The sequence below is a fragment of the Humulus lupulus genome, chromosome 2, assembly GCF_963169125.1.
Source record: "Humulus lupulus chromosome 2, drHumLupu1.1, whole genome shotgun sequence".
In the NCBI taxonomy this organism is placed as follows: Eukaryota; Viridiplantae; Streptophyta; class Magnoliopsida; order Rosales; family Cannabaceae; genus Humulus; species Humulus lupulus.
Genome location: NC_084794.1, coordinates 71097849 through 71117979, shown reverse-complemented (window position 1 = coordinate 71117979; position 20131 = coordinate 71097849). Strand labels below are relative to the sequence as shown.

General features: G+C 35.6%; 3 protein-coding genes across 5 annotated transcripts; 2 read left to right on the top strand and 1 right to left on the bottom strand.

Annotated features, from left to right (window-relative positions):
• The first annotated feature begins 2906 nt into the window (after positions 1–2906).
• On the top strand, positions 2907–6620 carry LOC133818002 (NAP1-related protein 2-like). 3 transcript variants are annotated; one of them, XM_062250678.1, is made up of 11 exons: positions 2940–3042; positions 3084–3237; positions 3898–4020; positions 4138–4188; positions 4304–4375; positions 4533–4646; positions 4726–4790; positions 5467–5524; positions 5711–5791; positions 5914–5964; positions 6270–6620. In XM_062250678.1, the coding sequence occupies exons 2-11, from the start codon at positions 3118–3120 to the stop codon at positions 6315–6317; spliced, it is 783 nt and encodes a 260-aa protein (XP_062106662.1). In that variant the 5' UTR covers positions 2940–3042; positions 3084–3117; the 3' UTR covers positions 6318–6620. The 3 variants fall into 3 exon arrangements, with proteins under 3 accessions (XP_062106660.1, XP_062106661.1, XP_062106662.1); XM_062250676.1 differs by having other exon boundaries at positions 2907–3237; XM_062250677.1 differs by having other exon boundaries at positions 2908–3237; positions 5735–5791.
• A 1704-nt stretch (positions 6621–8324) lies between these two features.
• On the top strand, positions 8325–14475 carry LOC133818003 (uncharacterized). Its single transcript, XM_062250679.1, has 12 exons — positions 8325–8840; positions 9063–9129; positions 9359–9736; positions 10929–11059; positions 11233–11341; positions 11450–11595; positions 11783–11856; positions 11941–12058; positions 12144–12346; positions 12457–13520; positions 13609–13886; positions 14000–14475. The coding sequence occupies exons 1-12, from the start codon at positions 8467–8469 to the stop codon at positions 14034–14036; spliced, it is 2979 nt and encodes a 992-aa protein (XP_062106663.1). The 5' UTR covers positions 8325–8466; the 3' UTR covers positions 14037–14475.
• Positions 14476–14653: 178 nt separating this feature from the next.
• Positions 14654–18397, bottom strand: LOC133818001 (DExH-box ATP-dependent RNA helicase DExH18, mitochondrial). Its single transcript, XM_062250675.1, has 4 exons — positions 18287–18397; positions 15742–18187; positions 15168–15232; positions 14654–15016 (listed from the first exon to the last, which is right to left on the bottom strand). The coding sequence occupies exons 2-3, from the start codon at positions 18156–18158 to the stop codon at positions 15178–15180; spliced, it is 2472 nt and encodes an 823-aa protein (XP_062106659.1). The 5' UTR covers positions 18159–18187; positions 18287–18397; the 3' UTR covers positions 14654–15016; positions 15168–15177.
• Between the last annotated feature and the right edge of the window lie 1734 nt (positions 18398–20131).

Here is a 20131-nt window from a genome sequence, read left to right as displayed (position 1 = left end):
AAGCTGGTGGATAATTTTTCTGAGGTTGTCTCTCATTTTGTTGAGCATTTCAGAGGTTATTTGGGGAGCCCGAGTTCAGCTACAGGTAGTATCAATATGGCTTGCATAGACTTGGGTCCTAAGCTCTCGATAGATCACCAGACTCTGTTGTTAAAACCTTTCTCCTAAAAGGAAATTCGAAGTGCTTTATTTGGTATTCCCTCTACCAAATCTCCGGGTCCTAATGGGTATGGCTCTGGTTTTTTCAAGGCTGTCTGGCAGGTTGTTGGGAATGAAATTTGTTCAACTATCAGTCATTGTTTGGAAATAGGGAGCTTTCCTTCAGATCTTCATGAAACTTCCTTGTCTTTAGTCCCTAAGGTGGCCAATCCTTCCCGAGTTATAGACTATAGGCCAATTGCTTGCTGCACAACTTTGTAGAAATGTATTGCTAAGCTGTTATGTTCTAGATTGGCTTTGGTTCTTCCTGCTATTGTTCAGCCGAACCAGGGGGCTTTTATTAGGGGTCGTTCAATAGCTCATAATGTCATGATCTTTCAGGATCTTATTAAAAACTATGGTCGGGCTATTACTTCCCCTAGATGTGCTATTAAGATTGATTTAAGCAAGGCTTATGACACGGTAGATTGGCAATTCCTAGATGATCTTTTAAAAGCTCTCTGCTTTCCCATGAAATTTATAGGATGGATAATGGTGTGTTTACGGAATACTTCTTATTCTTTACTCATGAATGGTTGTGTTCAAGGTAAATTCAAGGGTAAGAAGGGGCTGCGTCAGGGAGATCCAATGTCTCCTCTTTTGTTTGTTCCTATCATGGAATATATGACTCGGAGACTTCAACATGCTGCTCTTGAACCTTCTTTCAGATATCACCCTATGTGCAAGAGTTTAAAGCTTATAAATCTCTGTTTTGCTGATGACTTGATCCTTTTTTGTAAGGGTACTCATTCAGCTGTTCTTGCTCTTAAAGACACTCTTGAAGAATTCAGTTCGGCTACTGGTTTGACTATTAATTCAGCTAAGTCTCAAATTTTTTTTGGAGGAGTTTCTTCTGATGAGAGACAAATTATAGCTCAGGAGGTGCATCTTTTGGAAGGTTCCTTTCCTCTTAAGTACCTTGGGGTACCTATGAGGCCAACTAAGTGGAGACATGAGGATTGTGAAATAATTTTGCAAAAAATCAGATTAAGACTTCACTCTTGGTCCAGTAGACACCTCTCTTATGCAGGCCGAATGCAGCTCATCCACTCAGTTTTATTTGGTCTCCGAAATTATTGGATGAGCATCTTTATTTTACCACAGAGTATTGTTAAGGAGATAGAGAAGTTATGCCGTAGCTTTCTGTGGGGTAGTGCTGGTCTGAGAAGTAAACCTCATCTGGCTTCTTGGCAGAAGGTTTGCCTTCCTAAAGCTTATGGTGGCCTTAGTTTCAGAGATGGTGCTCTTTGGAATAGAGCTATTCTCACCAAATATATCTGGGCTTTATCTGAACAGCCTGAGATTTTATGGGTTAAATGGGTCAATTCTATATATTTGAAAGGCCTCAATTTCTGGAGTTACACTCTGAAATCTGACTGTAGTTGGTATTGGAGGAAGTTATGTCACATAGGGGAGAAATTTGGTTTTACTGAGATTCAGGCAGCGGGTTGTTTTGGGAGATTCCATCCTTCCAAATTGTATAATTTTGCTTTAAACCAGTAGCTTGTAGGCTACTCTTCTGCAGTTTGGTGCAAGCTTACCTTACCAAAGCATAGATTCCTTCTTTGGCAGGTGATTAATGAGCAGCTTCTTACTAAGGACAACCTGATTAGACTGCATATTCAGGTGCCTATTCAGCTGTGTCCGATTTGTGGGAGCTATCCCGAGAGTCACCATCATCTCTTATTTGCTTGCTGTCTATCTCAACAGGTGCTTCAAATATTGTTTAATTGGTTTGGTTTCATTGCTTGGCCGAGTGACTTCACTAGTTGGAGTGTCTAGCTTGCTAGATCTCGGCATGGTCTGATGGCAGCCATTTTGAACTTATCTGTTGCTGCTACTGCTTACAGTATTTGGAGGAATAGGAACAGAAGCTTGTTTGATGACTATTCTTTGGCAGTTGATTGTCTTGCTAGTGAGATTAAGAATGTAGTTAAATATAGACTTTACTTGGTTAATTTTAGAAAGTTTACAGTCCAAGAGCAGACCTTTTTAAGGAAACAATGTAATTAGTGAAAGGTATTGCTGGTTTTTTTGTACAGGTTCAGTTTTGAGTGCTTTGCACTGTTTTGTACAGCTTGTTTGTTCAATGAAGTAAATTTTCTTCTTGATAAAAAAAAAAAAAATTATCATCGTAAAATATCTAAAAAATATTTTATTTTAATTTTTAAATTATTTATTTTATTTTATTTTATTTAAGTTTAAATATTTACAATCTACAGTTAAATATACGAATATTATGTTAAATATAAAACTATTCTGTTAAAGTTATCATTAAAAAATAAAAATCTGTTAAAATAAAAAATTTTCTTCATCAACATACTTATTATATGAAAAATAGCAATATTATATTTGGTTGTTATAAAATATTTGATTTATTGTTCCTAGTACATTGGATCGGTGATCTCAATGTATACAACTATTGTTAGTGATAAAAGCCATACAAAAAAATCACATGATAAAACTAGTACAAAAACATTATTAAATTACCGAATTTGAGACATTTTGAGAATCTAAATGGATATTTGTTTTCGAGGACAAAAAATAAAGACTAACTAACCATAAGAAAAATAAATCTCTAATTTTAATAAATAGCATATATAGGAAAGGAAATGTTTTATTTTATTTTTTCTCTCCCTTTAAACCCCCCAAAAAATATCTTTACGAGTAAAACCTAAAACCCTACTAAACGATGTGTATGCACTTGTTGTGAAGGTAGGGCCACAACATAGCACTCTTCTCTAACTCTAGCTTGCTTGTAATACTAAAAAGCGCCGGAAGTGAAGGCTTCCTTTCTTCGGCTTATATAAATACATTGCAATGCCTTTGTAGTCAGGTCAGAGCTCAACCCTTCTTCCCGAATCCCTTTGAGGAAGAAGAAAAGCATCACAACAGCAAAGCTTTTTCTCTCCCTCCAAAATGGTGGCTGACAAAGGAAAGAAAGCTAAGGTTGCCCCAGTTGAGGAAACTGAACCCGTTGACGACGAGCTCGTTCTCTCAATCGAAAAGTTGCAGGAGGCTCAAGATGAGCTCGAGAAGGTTTTAAGCTTTTTCATCTTTTCGTTTCTCTAACTCTGTTTTTGTAGATGTGTCCGTACAAGTTTTTGTTTTTTATTTCTGGGGGGGTTTTTTAAAATGTTTATTTACAGTTTATGTCATTATTGTTTTGGTGGATTTGGGTTTTGGAATATGATTGTTGTTGTGGGTTTTGTTTGTTCTGGTGTGAATGGCGATGGTGGTTGTATTTTTTGTTAATGTTTTTGCTCATGCGAAGAAACCTGACTATGATTTCTGTTTTTTTGTTTCAATTGTTGAATGATGATATTATTTAACACTCTTATTTGTTACCAATTGTTTTTCTGGTCTTGTTTGGTAGAAATTCTTGAACTTGGTTTCTCATACATAGAAAATTTTAGGTAGTAACAAACTTTCTATTGAGTTGTTTTGTTCTCAAATTTTCCCCCTTTTCCTTTTCATTATTTTTAAAATAAAATATGACTACTGAGCATAAATTATCATTTTGACTTAGTTTGTAGCATGAGTTTGCAGATTTGACTTAGTTGTAACAAATTGGTCATACTCTTATGAATTGTTGATAGACAAGTAGTCAATAATTTTTGCAACTTGTGAATTCTTTTAGAAATCAATATGTTGTAGTAGGGTGCTAATGAGACTTGGAATATACATTCTTCATGACAGGTTAACGAAGAAGCCAGTGACAAAATGTTGGAAGTAGAGCAAAAGTATAATGAGATACGCAGACCTATGTACTTAAAACGGAATGATGTTATCAAGACCATTCCAGACTTTTGGCTGACTGCTGTTAGTGTTTCTTTATAGCTCATTGGCATTAATGCCTGTATCTATTTGTGAATATGTAATGGTACGTACAAGGAATGCTTTTCATCTTTGTGACTTTTGATTTATTTCTTTGCGCAGTTCCTGAGCCACCCTGTACTCTGTGATATTTTAAGTGAGGAAGACCAGAAGGTTGGAGACATAATATGTAAAACTTATCAAGCCATTTGGCTACATTTGGTCTAAAATAGTCAACGTTCGCTTTTCTTTCTGCTGATTCATTATATGCTCCTTTGCGTTTGCTTAGATTTTCAAGCATCTGGACTCTCTTGATGTGGAGGACTTTAAAGACTTAAAATCAGGATACTCCATAACATTTGTAAGCTGTCTTTGTCCTTTTATTTTCCTAAAGTATGCATGTTTTTTTTTCCTGTTATTTATTTAAGAAAGCGTTTGCTTCTTTACTCAAATTAATGGCACTCTAACTGCCTGTTTTTGCTCTCTGTATGTTTTTGTGTCCCAATTCTTAATTTCAGAATTTCACCGAGAATCCTTATTTTGAAGATACAAAGCTTACAAAATCCTTCTCATTCTCCGATGAAGGAACAACCCAGATTACTGGTACTCTTATCAAGTGGAAAGAGGGCATGGTAATAGTCACTCCATTGCACCTTGTGGATTTTCTCTTTCTACCGTTACAGTTGTTAATGTATAATGTTACTTGTGCAGGCTGCTCTGGTTAATGGTGTTAATGATGAGAAGAAAGGAAAGAAGCGATCCATCACTCACCAGAGGTGATTTTCTTTAATTATTTTTGCTTTTCTAGGTGCAGTATTTTAATTACAGTTTAAATTCTCAGTTGGTACCTGAAGTGCCTGTTTTGGCTTTAGGATCACTAGCTTGTGGATTATGGGATAGATGTGGAGGCCATTTTTTTAAACTAAATTGAGGATTTAAAGGAATGCATTTATAACAATTGACTAACAGTAGTGTGATTGTGAAGTGATATGGTGGTTGCTTTTTTGTTCATGTACATATTAAGTAACAAATCTACACGATCAACTTATTGTTGTTTAGTTTTTGGTGTAAATATTACTTCACAGTTGAAACAAAGAAATCTTAGCAATATAGGTTGGATTCTTTTCATTTATTTACCCCTTAAAAAAATAGGCACAGATAAGAAATTTCCTTCTGAGAAAAGGTTTTATAATATTTTGTTTGTTAGTTTAACTTCTTAACAAGGAACTATTAGAAAAGTGGATGTAAATGTGAAAGATGGCCTCAGCTTTTTTCAGCCTCACTTTGCAGAAAGATCAATTCTTCTTGGTTTGAACTTGGAGCTGTAAATATATGAGATTAAATTACAATATAAATATACACGTATATAAATATATGTATTATGTGTAATGATAATCCTTTGCCTTGACTTCCATGATCTCTGATTAACTCAGAATAATTTAATATCTGCAGTTTCTTTAGCTGGTTTTGTGATACTGAACAGACAGAAATAATAGAGCTTCAGGATGAGGTACGTTTTAATGTTTCTTTTGTTCCTTTATGCTTGCATGTATGATGTATCTACATGTAATGTAGGTGCTCTTATAAGTTATTTCTCTCAATCAATGACTTCACATTTATTATCAATTATTTTTTTGGCTTTATAATTGTAATTATAGTCACAGATAGATAATGTGTTCTTTTTTTTTTCTTACAGTCCTTTTCCTCCATGGAATTGCAGGTAGGAGAGATAATTAAGGAGGATTTATGGCCCAATCCTCTGAAGTATTTCAATAGTGTAATTATCTCTCCTCAAATGTTTTACCTTGCATACTTTCACTAGATTTTAAAGTGTTAATAGTGAACCTTTTCTTTTTCATACCAACCTTCTTAAAATCTTGTGTTTATTTATCGTTTCAGGAGGCTGATGAAGAGGATTCTGATGACGATGAAAATGAAAATGACGAGGAGGTAACAAGGATAAACTTTATCACTTCTTGTTCTCTTAATACTCATTAGAGTACATATTATGATTTACACCAGTTTTAGTTATTTACTTTATTTTAAACTTGTGTTACAATACAATGGCTACACAGTTTTCGTTCTATGCCTAACAGTGACTAAAATGCACTTGTTAGCTTAGAAATGCGTACTAAAAGGCACAGAGAAGAAAACAGAATAGATCTAAAACTGTGTTCACTAATCACTTCTGTGCTACTTAAAAATATTTGGAAGTTTAGAATTTGATCTAATCACTTCTGCATGGTTTTCTCCAGGAGAATGGTGATGACGAAAAAGGCGAGGAAACAGATGATGAAGAATGAGACAGTAAAACCATCTTTAGCTGCTTTTCAGTATTTCCTTTGGAATGGATCGCTGCAAATACTATAGAAGCGTATTTTTACCTTTCCTAGTTATAACGGCTTATAAAATTTTACTCATGGCAGCTTACCTCAATTCTGCCTTTTTCTTTTTGGTTACTGGTCAGCTGTGGAGTTCTTATTTAATATTTTTATCTTGTAGGTTAGTTTGGTTTCATTATTATTAATTTTTTGTTCTGTTTTTAAGTTAGTTTGTTGGAAACGAAACATAGAGCCAAATATAATAGCATGCATTTATGAACAAAATCTGGGTTTTATAGGTTGATGCATTTTAGTCAGTTGTATGTGGTTTTATATATTGGCGTTGATCTTATATGAAACTAGTGAAACAACATAACAAAAAATAATAACAGGTGAAATTAGTTAGTTTTTTTTTTTAATGTCGTTTAAAGTGGCCTTCCGGACTTTCTGTATGTTTGGAAGACTAATTGTAAATCATGAATGAAAAAGATTATTCTACCAAACAACCCAGTTCGCACCCCCAAATGAAATCTCATGAAACGAATCATATCCTTAAATTACAATAAAGAGGAGAAAATGTTCATAACAAACCCAACCACACTTACAAACATCCCTTTCTTTCACTGCGCTTATGTTTCTCGTCGTGATGCCGTTTTCTTAATAAGACTGACAAAGTTCGTAAGAGCTAAATCAACACTTAATTCTTCTATTTTATTGACCAAGAAAGAAGAATAAGGACCATTTTTTAAAAATAATAATAAATTACAGAAAAAAACATGTAGCAATTTAATAAAAAATCACAAAGCTAGCATGTTATTTTTCAATTAAATTTGAGATGTGTCATTCTTTTTAGTCCCAATCTCAAATATCTTATAACATTGCATTAGATTAAAATAATTTTATAGATCAACTAGTTTAATTGTTTCTTAAAAACAGTAGCTAACAAAAAAATGTTTTTTGTTTTTTTGAAAATTGGTTAAAACAAGGTCGTGCGACTGCATATCCGTACGTAAGAATTATATTTATATATATATGATCCATATAATCTCAGTCGCTTTTCAAATAACAAAAAACGTTCACTACTACGTGTCAAGTAGGGGTTTGCTCCTTTTGCTTTACAGTATAAGCTGGACATGGACGTAGCCACGACAAAAAGCTGAATATTCTTATTGTCCGGAAATAACCTCTTCAGATTCTCCCTATCATTTCAAATAACCTCATCCATGTAGGGGTAATTAAGTCCAATCCTCAAATCAGACATCTCATTCCAGCTTATAAAATTTGAAGTCCGCCCCTTATAAATAATCCTGGTTTTCCCTCTCCTTTTCGCCCAGTTTCTGTTTCATCAGATAACAAAACTAGAAGAGAGAAAAAATAGTCTCAATTCGCATCTCCATGGCTTGATGATGATGATGAAACTCCTCCATAATCGCTCGCTCGAAATAACTCGAAAAGTCAGATTTTCTTTCTGCCTCGAAGATTATTTGTGAAACGCAAATGGAATCGGGACGTAAAGTGTGCTGTTGTACATTACTGGTCGAAAAAATGTTCAATCGGAGCTGAAAGGTTAGGGTTTGAAGATGGATCTGGTGCGAGTCTTCTTCTTGATCATATGATGAATTTGTTTTACTTTTTAGTAAAACTTCATTTTGTTTTTCTACTGGAACTTTGAGTTTTCTCGTAAAGTGAGTCGATCTTTGGGTTTTTGAGCGGAATTTCGAACTGAGTTTCTGATTTTCTCGAGCTTTCTTGGAAAATCCGACGTTTTCCAAGTGAGATTCTTCTGAAAATGTTGCGCAAAATTTTTGAAATGCACAATGCACAATGCGAAATGCGAGAATCTTTATCTAATCATCGTCCTTGTCTTTTTAAGCAGTTTTCCAGTTTTGAAAAAAAAAAGAATTAAATTAAAGGCGATTTTCCACTTTTTCTTTTCTGTGTGGAAACGTACGTACTTAACTTACTGATTACTAATTTGTCGCAGAAAATTCATGGACTCGGAAACGCGGAGCTCCGGAACTCGCTTCCGGAAGGTACATTTTCCACGTATAGTACTTCTCAAAAGGTCATCTCCTTGCAGGACGATGACGGCGACGATGATATTCTGAACACGAAGGGCGTCGATTTGGAAATGAATCTGGCTCAAGCGAGCATATTCGAATCGATTTACGAAGACGATAAAGGTGGTCTGACGACTCAGTCGAGACGAGTGTTTGAGCTATCTTCGGAACCTTTGGACCGAAGCTTCGCGTCGAAGCTTCTCCATCTCTGCTGCGTATACGACTCGGCGGACTGCGCCTCGGCGTTGCTCTGCGGAGAGCTTGGAACGGTGCCTCTTGTGAACGAGGTGGACGAAGAAACCGGCAAATCACCGCTGCACACGGCGGCTGAAATGCACGCCGTGCGGTGCGTTGAATTACTGCTTAAGAAACGTGCTCGTACGGACCTCAGGACCAGGGACGGTCGTGCTCAGCTTGCTTTGGAGCTGTCTCTTTCCAGCTCAAGGTAAAATTTCTTGTCGTTTTCGTTTAAATACATCAAGGTAAATTTCCGATGAACGCTGCAGAAAAACTTCCTATAATAGAATATTTGCCTTTTCTTTTCTGTAACGTTTTAACTTTTTACTAATTACTATTATTATGAATAATTTTTTAAAATGTTCTCTCTCTCTCTCATTTCCTTTCGAAAACTGAAAAAAAAATATCATTATCATCTTTGCGATTTCAGGATGGATGTGACTTGGAATCCTGACGATTACTCCATTGAGGACTTGGTCGTCTTTCTTGGCGAAAAGGTTATTCTTGAAAGGGGAAAAAAAGAGTGATAGAAAAGATTTTTGAAGCGATCGTAAGGCTGCTTGGTTGCTGAGAAAGCTGTAGTACTAGGAAAATTAATATTTGAGCAAAAAATAAGAAAAATAAATAAATCAAAGAAAAAAATTACTTTTTCTTTCAATTAAATTGCAACATCACTAAGTGCATGTCGATATCACTCGTAACTTTATTTATTTATTTATTTTACAGGATTTGAATACTATAAGACTTATTTGTGAAAAAACGAAGGACGCTGCAGAGGTGGCGCGTGCAAAGGCCGTTGAGGGACGTGTAGTCGCTTTAGCTGCTATCCTCGTTGTGGCCGCTGAGAAGATTAATGAATCGATCTTAGAGTTTCGGGATACTGATTCAGGTTCCAAGGAGAAGATGACTATATACGAATGCGTGATAAGAGAGGCTTTGTCCTTGGGCCGCGCAACATCGTCAGTCAAAGAGAGCGAGGACTCTCAGAAAAGAAAGCTTCTGCTTTCTGAAATAGAGTTGCTTCAGCTCTTTGGAGTTATTGCTCAAAGCCGTTGTACGGAGAAGAAGCCGAAAACACCGTCACCACTAGTCCAGGCCGTCCAGGTTAGAACACTACAAGATTTATTTATGTATTAGTATAATTTGGTTTAAATAATATTTGTTGTTAATAGCATATCCTCTCTTCTTTTAGGTTCTTTGTTTTGAAAATATCCAAAACCTCATCACTTTCACCTGGATAATGATTGATAGAAATATTTTAGAATGGTCCCATCCCCTTTTCAAATCCAACCACTACTGCTTGCTAACATTCTCGAAAAGAAGACGTATTGGGTCTTTAGTTATTATTACTATTATATTTTACGTGAAAGTTTTAATTATAAAATAATTAACCAGGATTCAAATATGGGGCCCATTTGTTCTTAAATAAATAAAACAAAGTATAATTTGTACTTTCTTTGACATGAAAGATCATAGAAAATAGAAGTGGGGATCTATCTAAGAATATTTGCCATAGACTAAGGCTAGGTTTTGATAGGATGGATGAGGGAGAGGAGAAGACGAGAAGCTATATCCTAAGAAAGTAAAGTGGGGAGGAAAGAAAAACTTCTCTTCTCTTGTTACGTTTGCTACGAGAAAAATGAGAGAAACATCTGTGCTTATGAATAGAACAAATATTGACATAAAAATTACTTGGTAGAGTTTTGTCTTCCGAAAATCTTTTCGTAACCAAATTTATTCACTAAATTCCCAAGTCATCTTCTTCCAGGCTTCCACTATTCACGTCCAAACAGACACTATATTTATGCCACTTATCTCCTTTAATATGTAAGATATGTTTTTCTTCAGTGTTCTCGTGTCCTATTTATAATAGTTATCATTTCTTCATTCTCAATGCGCTTTCTTGCGAACTAGGAAATCTTCTAGTTGCTTCCTCACACCTGATCGGCCATTAATCTCCCATTTGCATTGCAAATTGTTCATGTGACATTCCTAATGATATGATCCTAGAGTTATTTGAATTAGTTAAACAGTTCTTATTTCCAACATCAGCTGCTTTACAAAATAGCTGAATTGGACTCGATTTTATATCTTTGAAACAACATTGTAACCAGGGAATAATGAGTTTTGGCAAATTAGGATTATAAGAAAATAATTTAGGTGCGAGACCTAGAGGTGTCTGATTCTCAATTCATAGTACTGTGCAACTGCACCGAAAGAACCCATGCGTGATATATTGTTGTTATTATGCTGTGTATAGTGATCTACGGCTTGAGTTTTATTTTTATTTGGTTAGGCTGGAGACGAAGCTGTCATTATGCTACTTCTTAAGACATGCTTAGATATAAATGATGTCGATGCGGAAGGATACTCTGCTCTTCATTGGTCCGTTAAAGCTTCGAGGGTTCCCTGTCCAGAGGAGATAAAGTCTTTCTTTCTCTCTCTCTCTCTCTCTCTCTCTCACGCACACACACACACACACACACACACACACACACATACATTCAAACACATACAAAAGGAAAACTTTTGGAAGAGGAAAAAAATGTTAATGCAGGATTAGCAGCTCTTCTCAAATTAATGTTGTCTTGTTTCCTCAGCATTCTATCGCTTCTCCTTAAACATGGCGCTAGAGTGAGCCAAAAGAATAAATTAGGATTGACTGCATTTCATACGGCTGCTGGTAATGGTAACTCACAGGCACTTCAGGTATGAAAAAAATCTCACGTCAATCTAGTCTGGTGTTCTCTTTGAGTTGACAGATATGCATATGTTTCTTTCTAGAAATTTATTAGTTTTTTAACTTTGAGCTGACAGATCCTTCTACTGGAAGATCCTGATGGTATCAACTACAAGACAGAGATGAAAGAAACGCCACTGTTTTTTGCAGTAAAGAATGACCATATGGATTGTGCAGAGATTCTTTTGCGCTGGGGAGCAAACAGTGAAGTTCTGAATTTGCGGTAGGAACAATGTTTAGTCCTTTTCGTCCTGCTCATAACGACTATGTTCATTTTACTTTGTAGTCTCTAAGAATAAGACCATCGCCCATGCACTTCTGATGCTTACTTTTATTTTTTGCTTGCGGCTGTATGCATATGCATGAACGGACCATTATATATGCTCTTCAATTCAACTTATGGTTACCAGTAGACAAAGACCAATAGATTTAGCAAAGTCGCAAGATATGCGTTTTATGCTAAATCCAACCAATATCAGTCTTAGTAAGTTGAATTTTACTCTATTTATTTTATATTTTTAATGCGATTATAATAATGTAATCTCACTTCTCTGGTATCTGCATGCAGTAAATCGTAACCTCTCTTTGCAACAGAAACATACAACATTGTTACAAGATGATGAGTTTTTCTTGGACACTGGAGGAACACTCCTAAGCATGACAGATGGAGAGACCCCCTACGAAAGGTGCTACTAATGGTCTTCTATGTTCCTGGGATATTTATATCCATTAATATGGTCTCATTAAATTATACTGACCTGTGAATGCTAGATTTTGTTCAAGCACGGCAGCAGAGAGTTGTAAATATTTTTCTTCTCCTCAAGGATGTATTAGAGGAGAAAAGTGCTTTTATTCACATAGTGAAGAAGGGCATCGGCAACTGAAGCAGGGACCTCAGAAAAACCGTTCTCCTTCTGCAACGGAACTCAAAAAGAAAATCTTTGTGGGAGGACTTCCTCCTCAAGTGAACTCTAGTAAGTGAAGAAACTTGTTGAAACTTCTATTTATTCGTTAACAAATGATTTTTATATATTGCCATTATATTTGGAGAAGATAAATTTTGTGCGTTCATTCTTGGGAACAGATTTGTTACGTAAGTTCTTTGGTGAACAGTTTGGGCCAGTAGAAGATGCTTTAGTTCTTGTAACGCAAACAGGAAATCATATTCAATCCCGAGGCTTTGGTTTTGTAACCTTCAGAGATGAGAAATCCGTTCTAGCTGCTGTTCAAGCACATTACGTCACCATATCAGACAAGGTAGTCGAAATCAAAAGCGTACTCCCAAAATGGCTTTTAGAAAATGCACCCCAGAAAGTCTCGACTCGTCAAGACAGTCATGAGAAAAATGACAAATGCCAACCTCAAGCACAGGTATCCCGTGAGAAGATTGTGGATGATTATTTGCCTGAGCAAGGTTCTTGGGTTAATAAGTTAATGTCTGGACAAACCACGACATGTTCCAAAGAAGTTCAGGCACACTCATATACAGCTCTAGAGAATCAAAAAATGCCTACTTGGCTAAAGATTTTCAGGAAGTGGCTCCCGAGCTTCATAGAAAACCTATCAAAGCATCCAAGGGAAGGAGAATACGCTCTCTCATCTCTGAAGAAAGATTTTAAGGATAAATTTGGCTTGGATTTGGACCACGCCTCTATCGGTTACTCTAAGCTCAGCGACTTTATTAAGTGTTTCTCTGACCTTTGTTGTGTTAAGGTTGTACCAATAGGCAGACGTGGAATCGCAAATCACATGGTTCTTTTACCAAAGTATACCAGACCTCAACAGCAAGTTTGCCATTTGCCTACAACACCCCATACTATATCTAGTGCTGAGTCAATAAATGATGGAGGTGACACTAAATCAAGTTCTAGTGAAAATGTTGGTACCGGATTCAAAAGCTTCTCCTCCGCATTGAGTGCACCAAAGACGGGAATATCGCCTAATGTACCAGCTAGTTTTCTTCAGTTCCTGAAGGAAGATCCTCTCTTTCATTTTCGTCCCTGGCTACAGAATGATAAAATGGGACAGTGCTTAGAGGCTGTTCAGCAAAGAAATCTCAGCCATCCACGACATCAGGTTTTGGAGGCCCTTTCCAGAAGAAGGAACAACCAATCAGTCTACTTTCTTCGAGAATTTGATTTCTTCAGCGTGAGTGTTTTAAGTAAAGAATCATTTGTTGTTGCAGTTAGAGCACTTGTTCGTTTCATTTAAGTTAACCAATATTTTGTCGATGCAGAGTTATAAGGCAAGTATCAAGGAAGGAAAGTGTTTTGCCTGTAACCAGCATAAGGTGTTATGGGCCAATATTCCCTGCCGACACTTGTTGTGGTGCTCTGACTGTAAAATCAAGGCTTCACTGGCTGCTCGTAATTTTTCACACAAATGTGTTGTGTGCGATGTAGAAGTACAGAACATCAATTTACTTCCATGTATTGACCTTAGTCAAATCGTACGTGGATGCATCTCTCGTGATGAAGAGTTCCCACCTTTCAATCCTAATCACATACGAAGAAGGTAAGAAAGGTCTTTCTAATTCCAAACCTTACAGAAAAATCAATCATATTTTCTTACAGGTTATTCTTGTTTTAATTTATCTCCCTAACGCTAATCTTTCCTTTGCTTTGAAGTCCGCCCAAGAAGAATACATTTGCAGCTGGTAACTGATGAATTTAAGTACTTCTTTCCGCGAAGAAGCGGAGAAAGGTAAAAAATATATTACCAAAAAAGAGTAGAAAAAGAAAGGTAAAGATAGAAAGTGGTGCGCGTAAACTGTAAATTGCACCCAAGAAAAAAATGGAAAGAGGGAAAAAAAAAGGTTAACAGATAACTATTGCTGATACTCGTTGCTTGATGCTTTTGTTGATATCTCATCAAGCTTATTGTCTTCGAATCTAATTCGTTTAGTATGGTTTTTGTATCATCCATGTGATGGTATTACTATAGTGTAACTGACCAGAAGGGTCCTTCATACGTCATAGTTCATACCCTTCTATTTCAAAGGTTTAGGAAACACCAAGGAGAGACCTGTTATCATATATAGCACACATACGGAGTTCAGAAACGCAAGAAGTAACGTTTCATATTGCGTTTACAACGCACCGTACTTTTTTTTCTTTCAATGTTTGTTACATCTGTTCTAAAATTATTTTCTCGCAAAAAAACGTGTTGATGCTAACACTGCAAGCATAACGAAGAGATGCAAACCCGGTAATGAGACCATAGATATTCTTTAAATACCAAATCAACCCTCTTCAACCATAATCGTTTGTCTATGGTCTTAATAAATAAAATCTTTTCTTTAGTACTTTCGAATCAAAATTGTGTTTATCTTGTCTAATGAACATTGACTTGCATTCAGCTAGCACAACCTGCTGATGAAAAAATACTTTAGCACCCTACTGTTCTTGATAATACATGTTATTACGCTCTATCTAAGATTTCGACTACAAAAATTTCACTTTACAAGCTAGTCTATCCTCACGCAATCTAAAATACAATAAGTAATTGAAAATATAGTGTGGTTAACTTAATTTAAAGGGTAAAGCTGTCTCCGTGAAATGGAAGAAGCACCCATAGACTAAGCTTGACTAGCTAAGCCTCGATGGTTGTGAACGTTGAATCAGTCAGCTACAAATAATTAGCACCTGCAGATCAAAGATAAATTTGTATCACCGCATTTTTTTTAATCCACAAAACTTAGCAGGACTCTGATCTAACGTTGGAAAGAGTTGTCAAACAAGTAACACAGCAGATTAGAAGATGAGGTGTCAAACAAACAGATGTCTTGTAAATTACCGGCCCCAAGCTAAGCAACTACTTTCTCTGACTGCTTGTGTTGTATGAACTTTTCATGTCTTTCCCTGCACGACCGCAAAAACTATTAACGCCCAAGATTCAAAGACGAAAAATAATAATAATAATTGTATTTGGATTAAGTGAAGACATAAGAAGCAAACAGAGTAATAAAAATTATTTCATAATATTATCTACATTTATAACTTTCCATCCTCTATCCCATTATGTGGTTCTTTTCTCTGCCAAAATGTTTTTAAAAAGCATTTTAGTAAAGGTACGAGTATGTCCTATCTCTATCGAATAAAACAACTGAAAGTAAAATAGCTAGCAAGCCGAAAAGTTCAGACATATCGTCATATTGTATGTGAAATACAAGGCTAAACTAGAGAATCAACCAGATTAGACACATGATTATCAACAGAAAAGAAGAACGTTCTTGTAATAACAGAGTTTAAAAAAAAATCTACACTTGCATGCTAATCAAGCATAATATTTGCCAAATTCTATTTGAGAAAACCATAAACTGCCTCCTGTTGGAAGCAAGTAATAAATTCTTTTCATAAGTAAAACTTACTGATCAAATTGTTTAATAAGTGACAATGGCCTCTCATAACCATCTGCCTTCTGTTGGGGCCTTGGTTTCCCTGCATTTCTTGCCTCAGGTTTCCAATTAGCTTTAACAAGAGACTTCCCCAATAAGTCAGCAATATCTGTCGCCATTGCCTCAACTTTCTTCACATACGGAAAATTATCTCCCTTGAAGTGTTGTGCCAACCACAGATACATAGACAAAACTTGATGCTTGGTCTCAAGATCCAAGAGCTCTTTGTCATTGCTAGCAGAACCCTTTGGCATGCCCATATAAATATTGACTGGAATACTCTGACCGTATGAGGAAGCAAACTTCAGAAGATGAAACATAGCCTTCGGGTCCCTAATGTTAACAGGGGCAAAACAAAAATTGAATCGATCCTCAAGAGATAACGCAGGGACCTTCTCCAACATATTTGCAACCTTTTTGATATGATCATGTCGACACAAGAAATATGATCCATCAAGACGGCAATTCTCACCGAATTTTTCAAGGAGCTGGCAGAATGAAGAATTATGGAGTTTCCCTGCAAACAGCTCTACCTGCTCAAAGAAAGGAAAGAGACCCAGTTTCTTAACATCATCAAAAGGTTGCTTCAGACACTCAATCAAGTAATCTAGATCACTTAAATGCAATGTGGTCGAAAGTCCATCAGGATAGCGGCTTCCCCTCCGACCAGCTCTTCCAGCAATCTGCTTCACCTGGGAAGCTGGAACTGGAACAACCTTATCACCATTGAATTTTGAGAGGGTATAGAATACAACCCTCCTGATATTAAGATTCAAACCCATTCCCACTGCATCACTTGCAACAAGGATATCAAATTCATTATCTTGATCATTAAACAAATTTGCTTGCTGCCTGCGAGTTTCTGGTGGCAAAGCACCATATATTACACAACATCTGTGATCAGTGTGCTTCTCAATAGCCAATTTAACCTCAAATATCTCTCTTCTAGAAAATGCAACCACACAATCTCCAGACCGAACATTTCTAAGATCACCTAGGAGTGTCTTTGCTTCAACAACCAATGGTTTAAATCTCTCGTATTGCTGCTCACACAACTCATCCCCAGTTTCAGAACAGACCTTGCGAACAATATTCAGAACACTTGGATCTCCACACAAATGTATCTCATCAGCTTTCAGTCCAAGCAATGCACGTGTCCATGCATAACCTCTATGTGGGTCTGCTATCATCTGGATTTCATCAATAACAGCAACATCATACAATTCATCTGTCGACACCATTTCCACAGTACAAGCAATGTGATTTGAAAATGGAACATGCTTCTTTTCTTGACCAGTAAGAAGACTACAATACACCCCAAGCGCATTCACCTTGTCAAAAACTTCCATAGCCAATAATCTGAGAGGACTGCAATAAATACCTTTCTTTGCCTCCATAAATTGCTGCAAGGCATTATAAGTTTTACCACTGTTGGTTGGACCAACGTGATATATGATCTTACGTCTCATAGCTCGCGCAAACGGGAACCATGTGTGTGGCTTAGTGAGATCAGCCGCCTGAATCATACTCTGAAACTGCTTGATCTCAGCAGGAAATTCTTCTAAGCAAAACTCAATAAATATTGGGAACAGGAACTTAACAGCAGCATCTGATGGGCCCAGAGTCACCAAATACTTGGCAACATCAGCTGAACATTTCTTAAAGAAAAAGTTCCTAAACTTTTGCACAGCAGTAGGGAAAAAAGCTTTGCCAATGTAAATGGCAAGAGCTTGATCAGATGCCCAACCTGACTTTCCCAACAAACTAAATATTTCTCTGAGAGTATCCCAGTCAGACCGTCTCTGCTTCGCACCCTTTTCAGCATTGCGAAGCTCTCGATACAATTCGACAGCGTCACGATACTGAACATGAACATAACCCTTACCATTATCCAACTCAACAATTGTCGAATCACAATTCTCATCAAACTCATCATCATCGTCATCATCATCTTCTTCTTCGTTGGAAATGACCGAATCATAAGCATTCACATTGCCCCCAAGTTCATGCTCAAGGTCAATACTTTGCCCCACGTCCGCATCAAACTCAGAGACTGAATCAACGAACGCCGTATTACTTTCACTTTCACCATTCAAATCTTCGTCCTCGTCATCCACAACCGAAGAAAAGGGCTTCATATCAAAAGCATCACTACCCAGAAAACTATCTCTTTGGGAGAGTAATCCAAGACGATTTTTATCAATCAAACCCGTAAAAAATGAACGGTTCGGAACTTTAAAAGGAGGAGTCGGAGAAGAATTTTGAGTTATCAAACGGTCACGTTGAGCGAGACTAGTGAGATATTGATTACTCAGCAATACCCTAATCCTAGAAACGTTTTTCTTAGAAGCAAAAACGCAAACCAGAGACGAAGCATGGCCTCTTGCCATTGCTTAACACTCTCACATACACATATAATCTGAACCAGAAATTAATTATAAATAGATATTGAAAAGTTAAATTATAAATTAGAAAGTGGAAAGATTATAGAAAAAAACTGGGTTTGTTGGGAGCATACCTGAAAAAATAGTGGCAGAGAATAAGAGAAAAACAGGGCGCGCAGCGCGACTGCAGGGAAGAGCGGTGGTGACTGGTGATGCTTTAACCCGCCGTATACCCTTCAACATGGGCTGCCTTCTGGGTTCGACTTCATCGTTGACTTACGGGCCCAATAAGTGTCACCCGTATTGACAAATTGGGCCCAAACAATTTTCGTTTTTTTGAAAAATTACGCATACCATTGTAAATTTCAAATTTTGTTGAAAAATACGGAATTTTACAAAAATTAAAAAATACGGATAAAAATTTGTAACAGTTCTGTAGTCGTCCGTCACAATTTTCTATTTAGTCTGTAAATGTTGTTTACAAAATTATAACATATAATTACAAACTTGTAAATTTTAGTTACAAATTTGTAAACTTTGGTTTACAGAAAAATTGTATTGTTACAAATTTGTAAACTTTGTTAACAAAACAAATACTCTGTATTTACGATTTTGCTCCTCAGTATTTTTGTATTTTTTTAAATCTTTCATATTTTTAGTATTTTTTTAAATCTTAGGTAAATATGTGAATTTCCCAGGATTATTTTGTCGGGAAATTTACATTTATATACCTAGAATCCAATGTATTTACAAAAGTACATTCAACTAAATTATTTACACAAATACTAGTGCCATGACAGCATAGCATACCGAATTTTGAAAACAAAATTGGGAAATCCCGCTTCCCGAAATTTTTTATTTTTTTTGGGTTGTAAAAAGTTATATTTTGGTTGCTTACGATATCGATAAGATACCAATTAGTCATTTTTTTTTTATTAAAAGCTTTATTTTTAGATAATATTATTTCAGTAACGTTTGGTCACCTCCAATTAGTTATTTTTATGTTATATTATGATATCTTATTATTTAAAATACATTTTGGTAACCTTCAAGCTTATTTAAAAAACTAATGAGTTATCATATAGTATAATAAGTTACCATATAGTTTATTAATAAAAATTAATTTAGTATATTACACAGTAACTATTAAATGAAAACTTTTAATAGACTTTTTTAGTCACTCATGTAATTTACATGTTTTATTATTTAAGATTTTTTTACGTTACCTTCAAGTCTATTTTAGAAACTAATTAGTTATCATATAGTATAGAAATTTACTACTATAATTCCAAAATTACCATGAATAGCTTATTAGAAAATGATACTATTTAGTATACGGTATAGTTACTTTTAAAAGCTACATTTTTGTAGCTTTTAAAATTATTTAAGAAACCAATTGGTTACATTTTGATATATGACTAAATTTTTGGGTATGCCATAAATTTAAAGCATCCAACAAACTTAGTGAGTTACCAAAAATAATCTTCTTATATTCTATTTAAAAGTTACCCAACAATGTCCTAAAGAATCTATTTTAAAAAAGTTACTTGAAATGTTTCTAAAATAGCTTTAAAGTTGTTTAGAATACCATATGGTATCTTTTAAACGTAAAATAAGAATACAAATTTTCGTATATTAAATTTTGTTTAAGTTTAAAATTTAATTACTTTTTGGTTAACAAAATATAAAAATAAACTAAAATGTTGTTTTTTAATTTTGATCGTCTTCTTTGGCGACAGTGAAAAAACATATGCTTCCCACATATCAATATGATCACTTTGAAGAGTAGGTTGCAATGGTACCACTCTTGAGCCCGACCGACTATTTTGAAATTAAGGAGAAGGGAGAGAAAGAAAGAAACGCACAAAAAAAAGACAAAAAACAAGAAAAACGGTAGAAAGAAAGGGAGAGCGATCGAACAAAAGACAAAGTATTAACAATATTTAAAACATTTAAAAAATGTAAATTAAATAAGTAAT

Excerpts from the sequence above, each read along its gene's own strand:
- LOC133818002 (XM_062250676.1), top strand. The coding sequence starts at position 3,118 with ATGGTGGCTGACAAAGGAAAGAAAGCTAAGGTTGCCCCAGTTGAGGAA. Across the intron at positions 4,189-4,303 it reads TAAGTGAGGAAGACCAGAAG|ATTTTCAAGCATCTGGACTC; the intron begins GTTGGAGACATA and ends GCGTTTGCTTAG. Across the intron at positions 5,965-6,269 it reads AAAATGAAAATGACGAGGAG|GAGAATGGTGATGACGAAAA; the intron begins GTAACAAGGATA and ends GGTTTTCTCCAG.
- LOC133818003 (XM_062250679.1), top strand. The coding sequence starts at position 8,467 with ATGAATCTGGCTCAAGCGAGCATATTCGAATCGATTTACGAAGACGAT. Across the intron at positions 12,347-12,456 it reads TCCTCCTCAAGTGAACTCTA|ATTTGTTACGTAAGTTCTTT; the intron begins GTAAGTGAAGAA and ends TCTTGGGAACAG. Across the intron at positions 13,887-13,999 it reads CCTAATCACATACGAAGAAG|TCCGCCCAAGAAGAATACAT; the intron begins GTAAGAAAGGTC and ends TTTGCTTTGAAG.
- LOC133818001 (XM_062250675.1), bottom strand. The coding sequence starts at position 18,158 with ATGGCAAGAGGCCATGCTTCGTCTCTGGTTTGCGTTTTTGCTTCTAAG. Across the intron at positions 15,233-15,741 it reads CTTATTAAACAATTTGATCA|GGAAAGACATGAAAAGTTCA; the intron begins GTAAGTTTTACT and ends GCGGTCGTGCAG.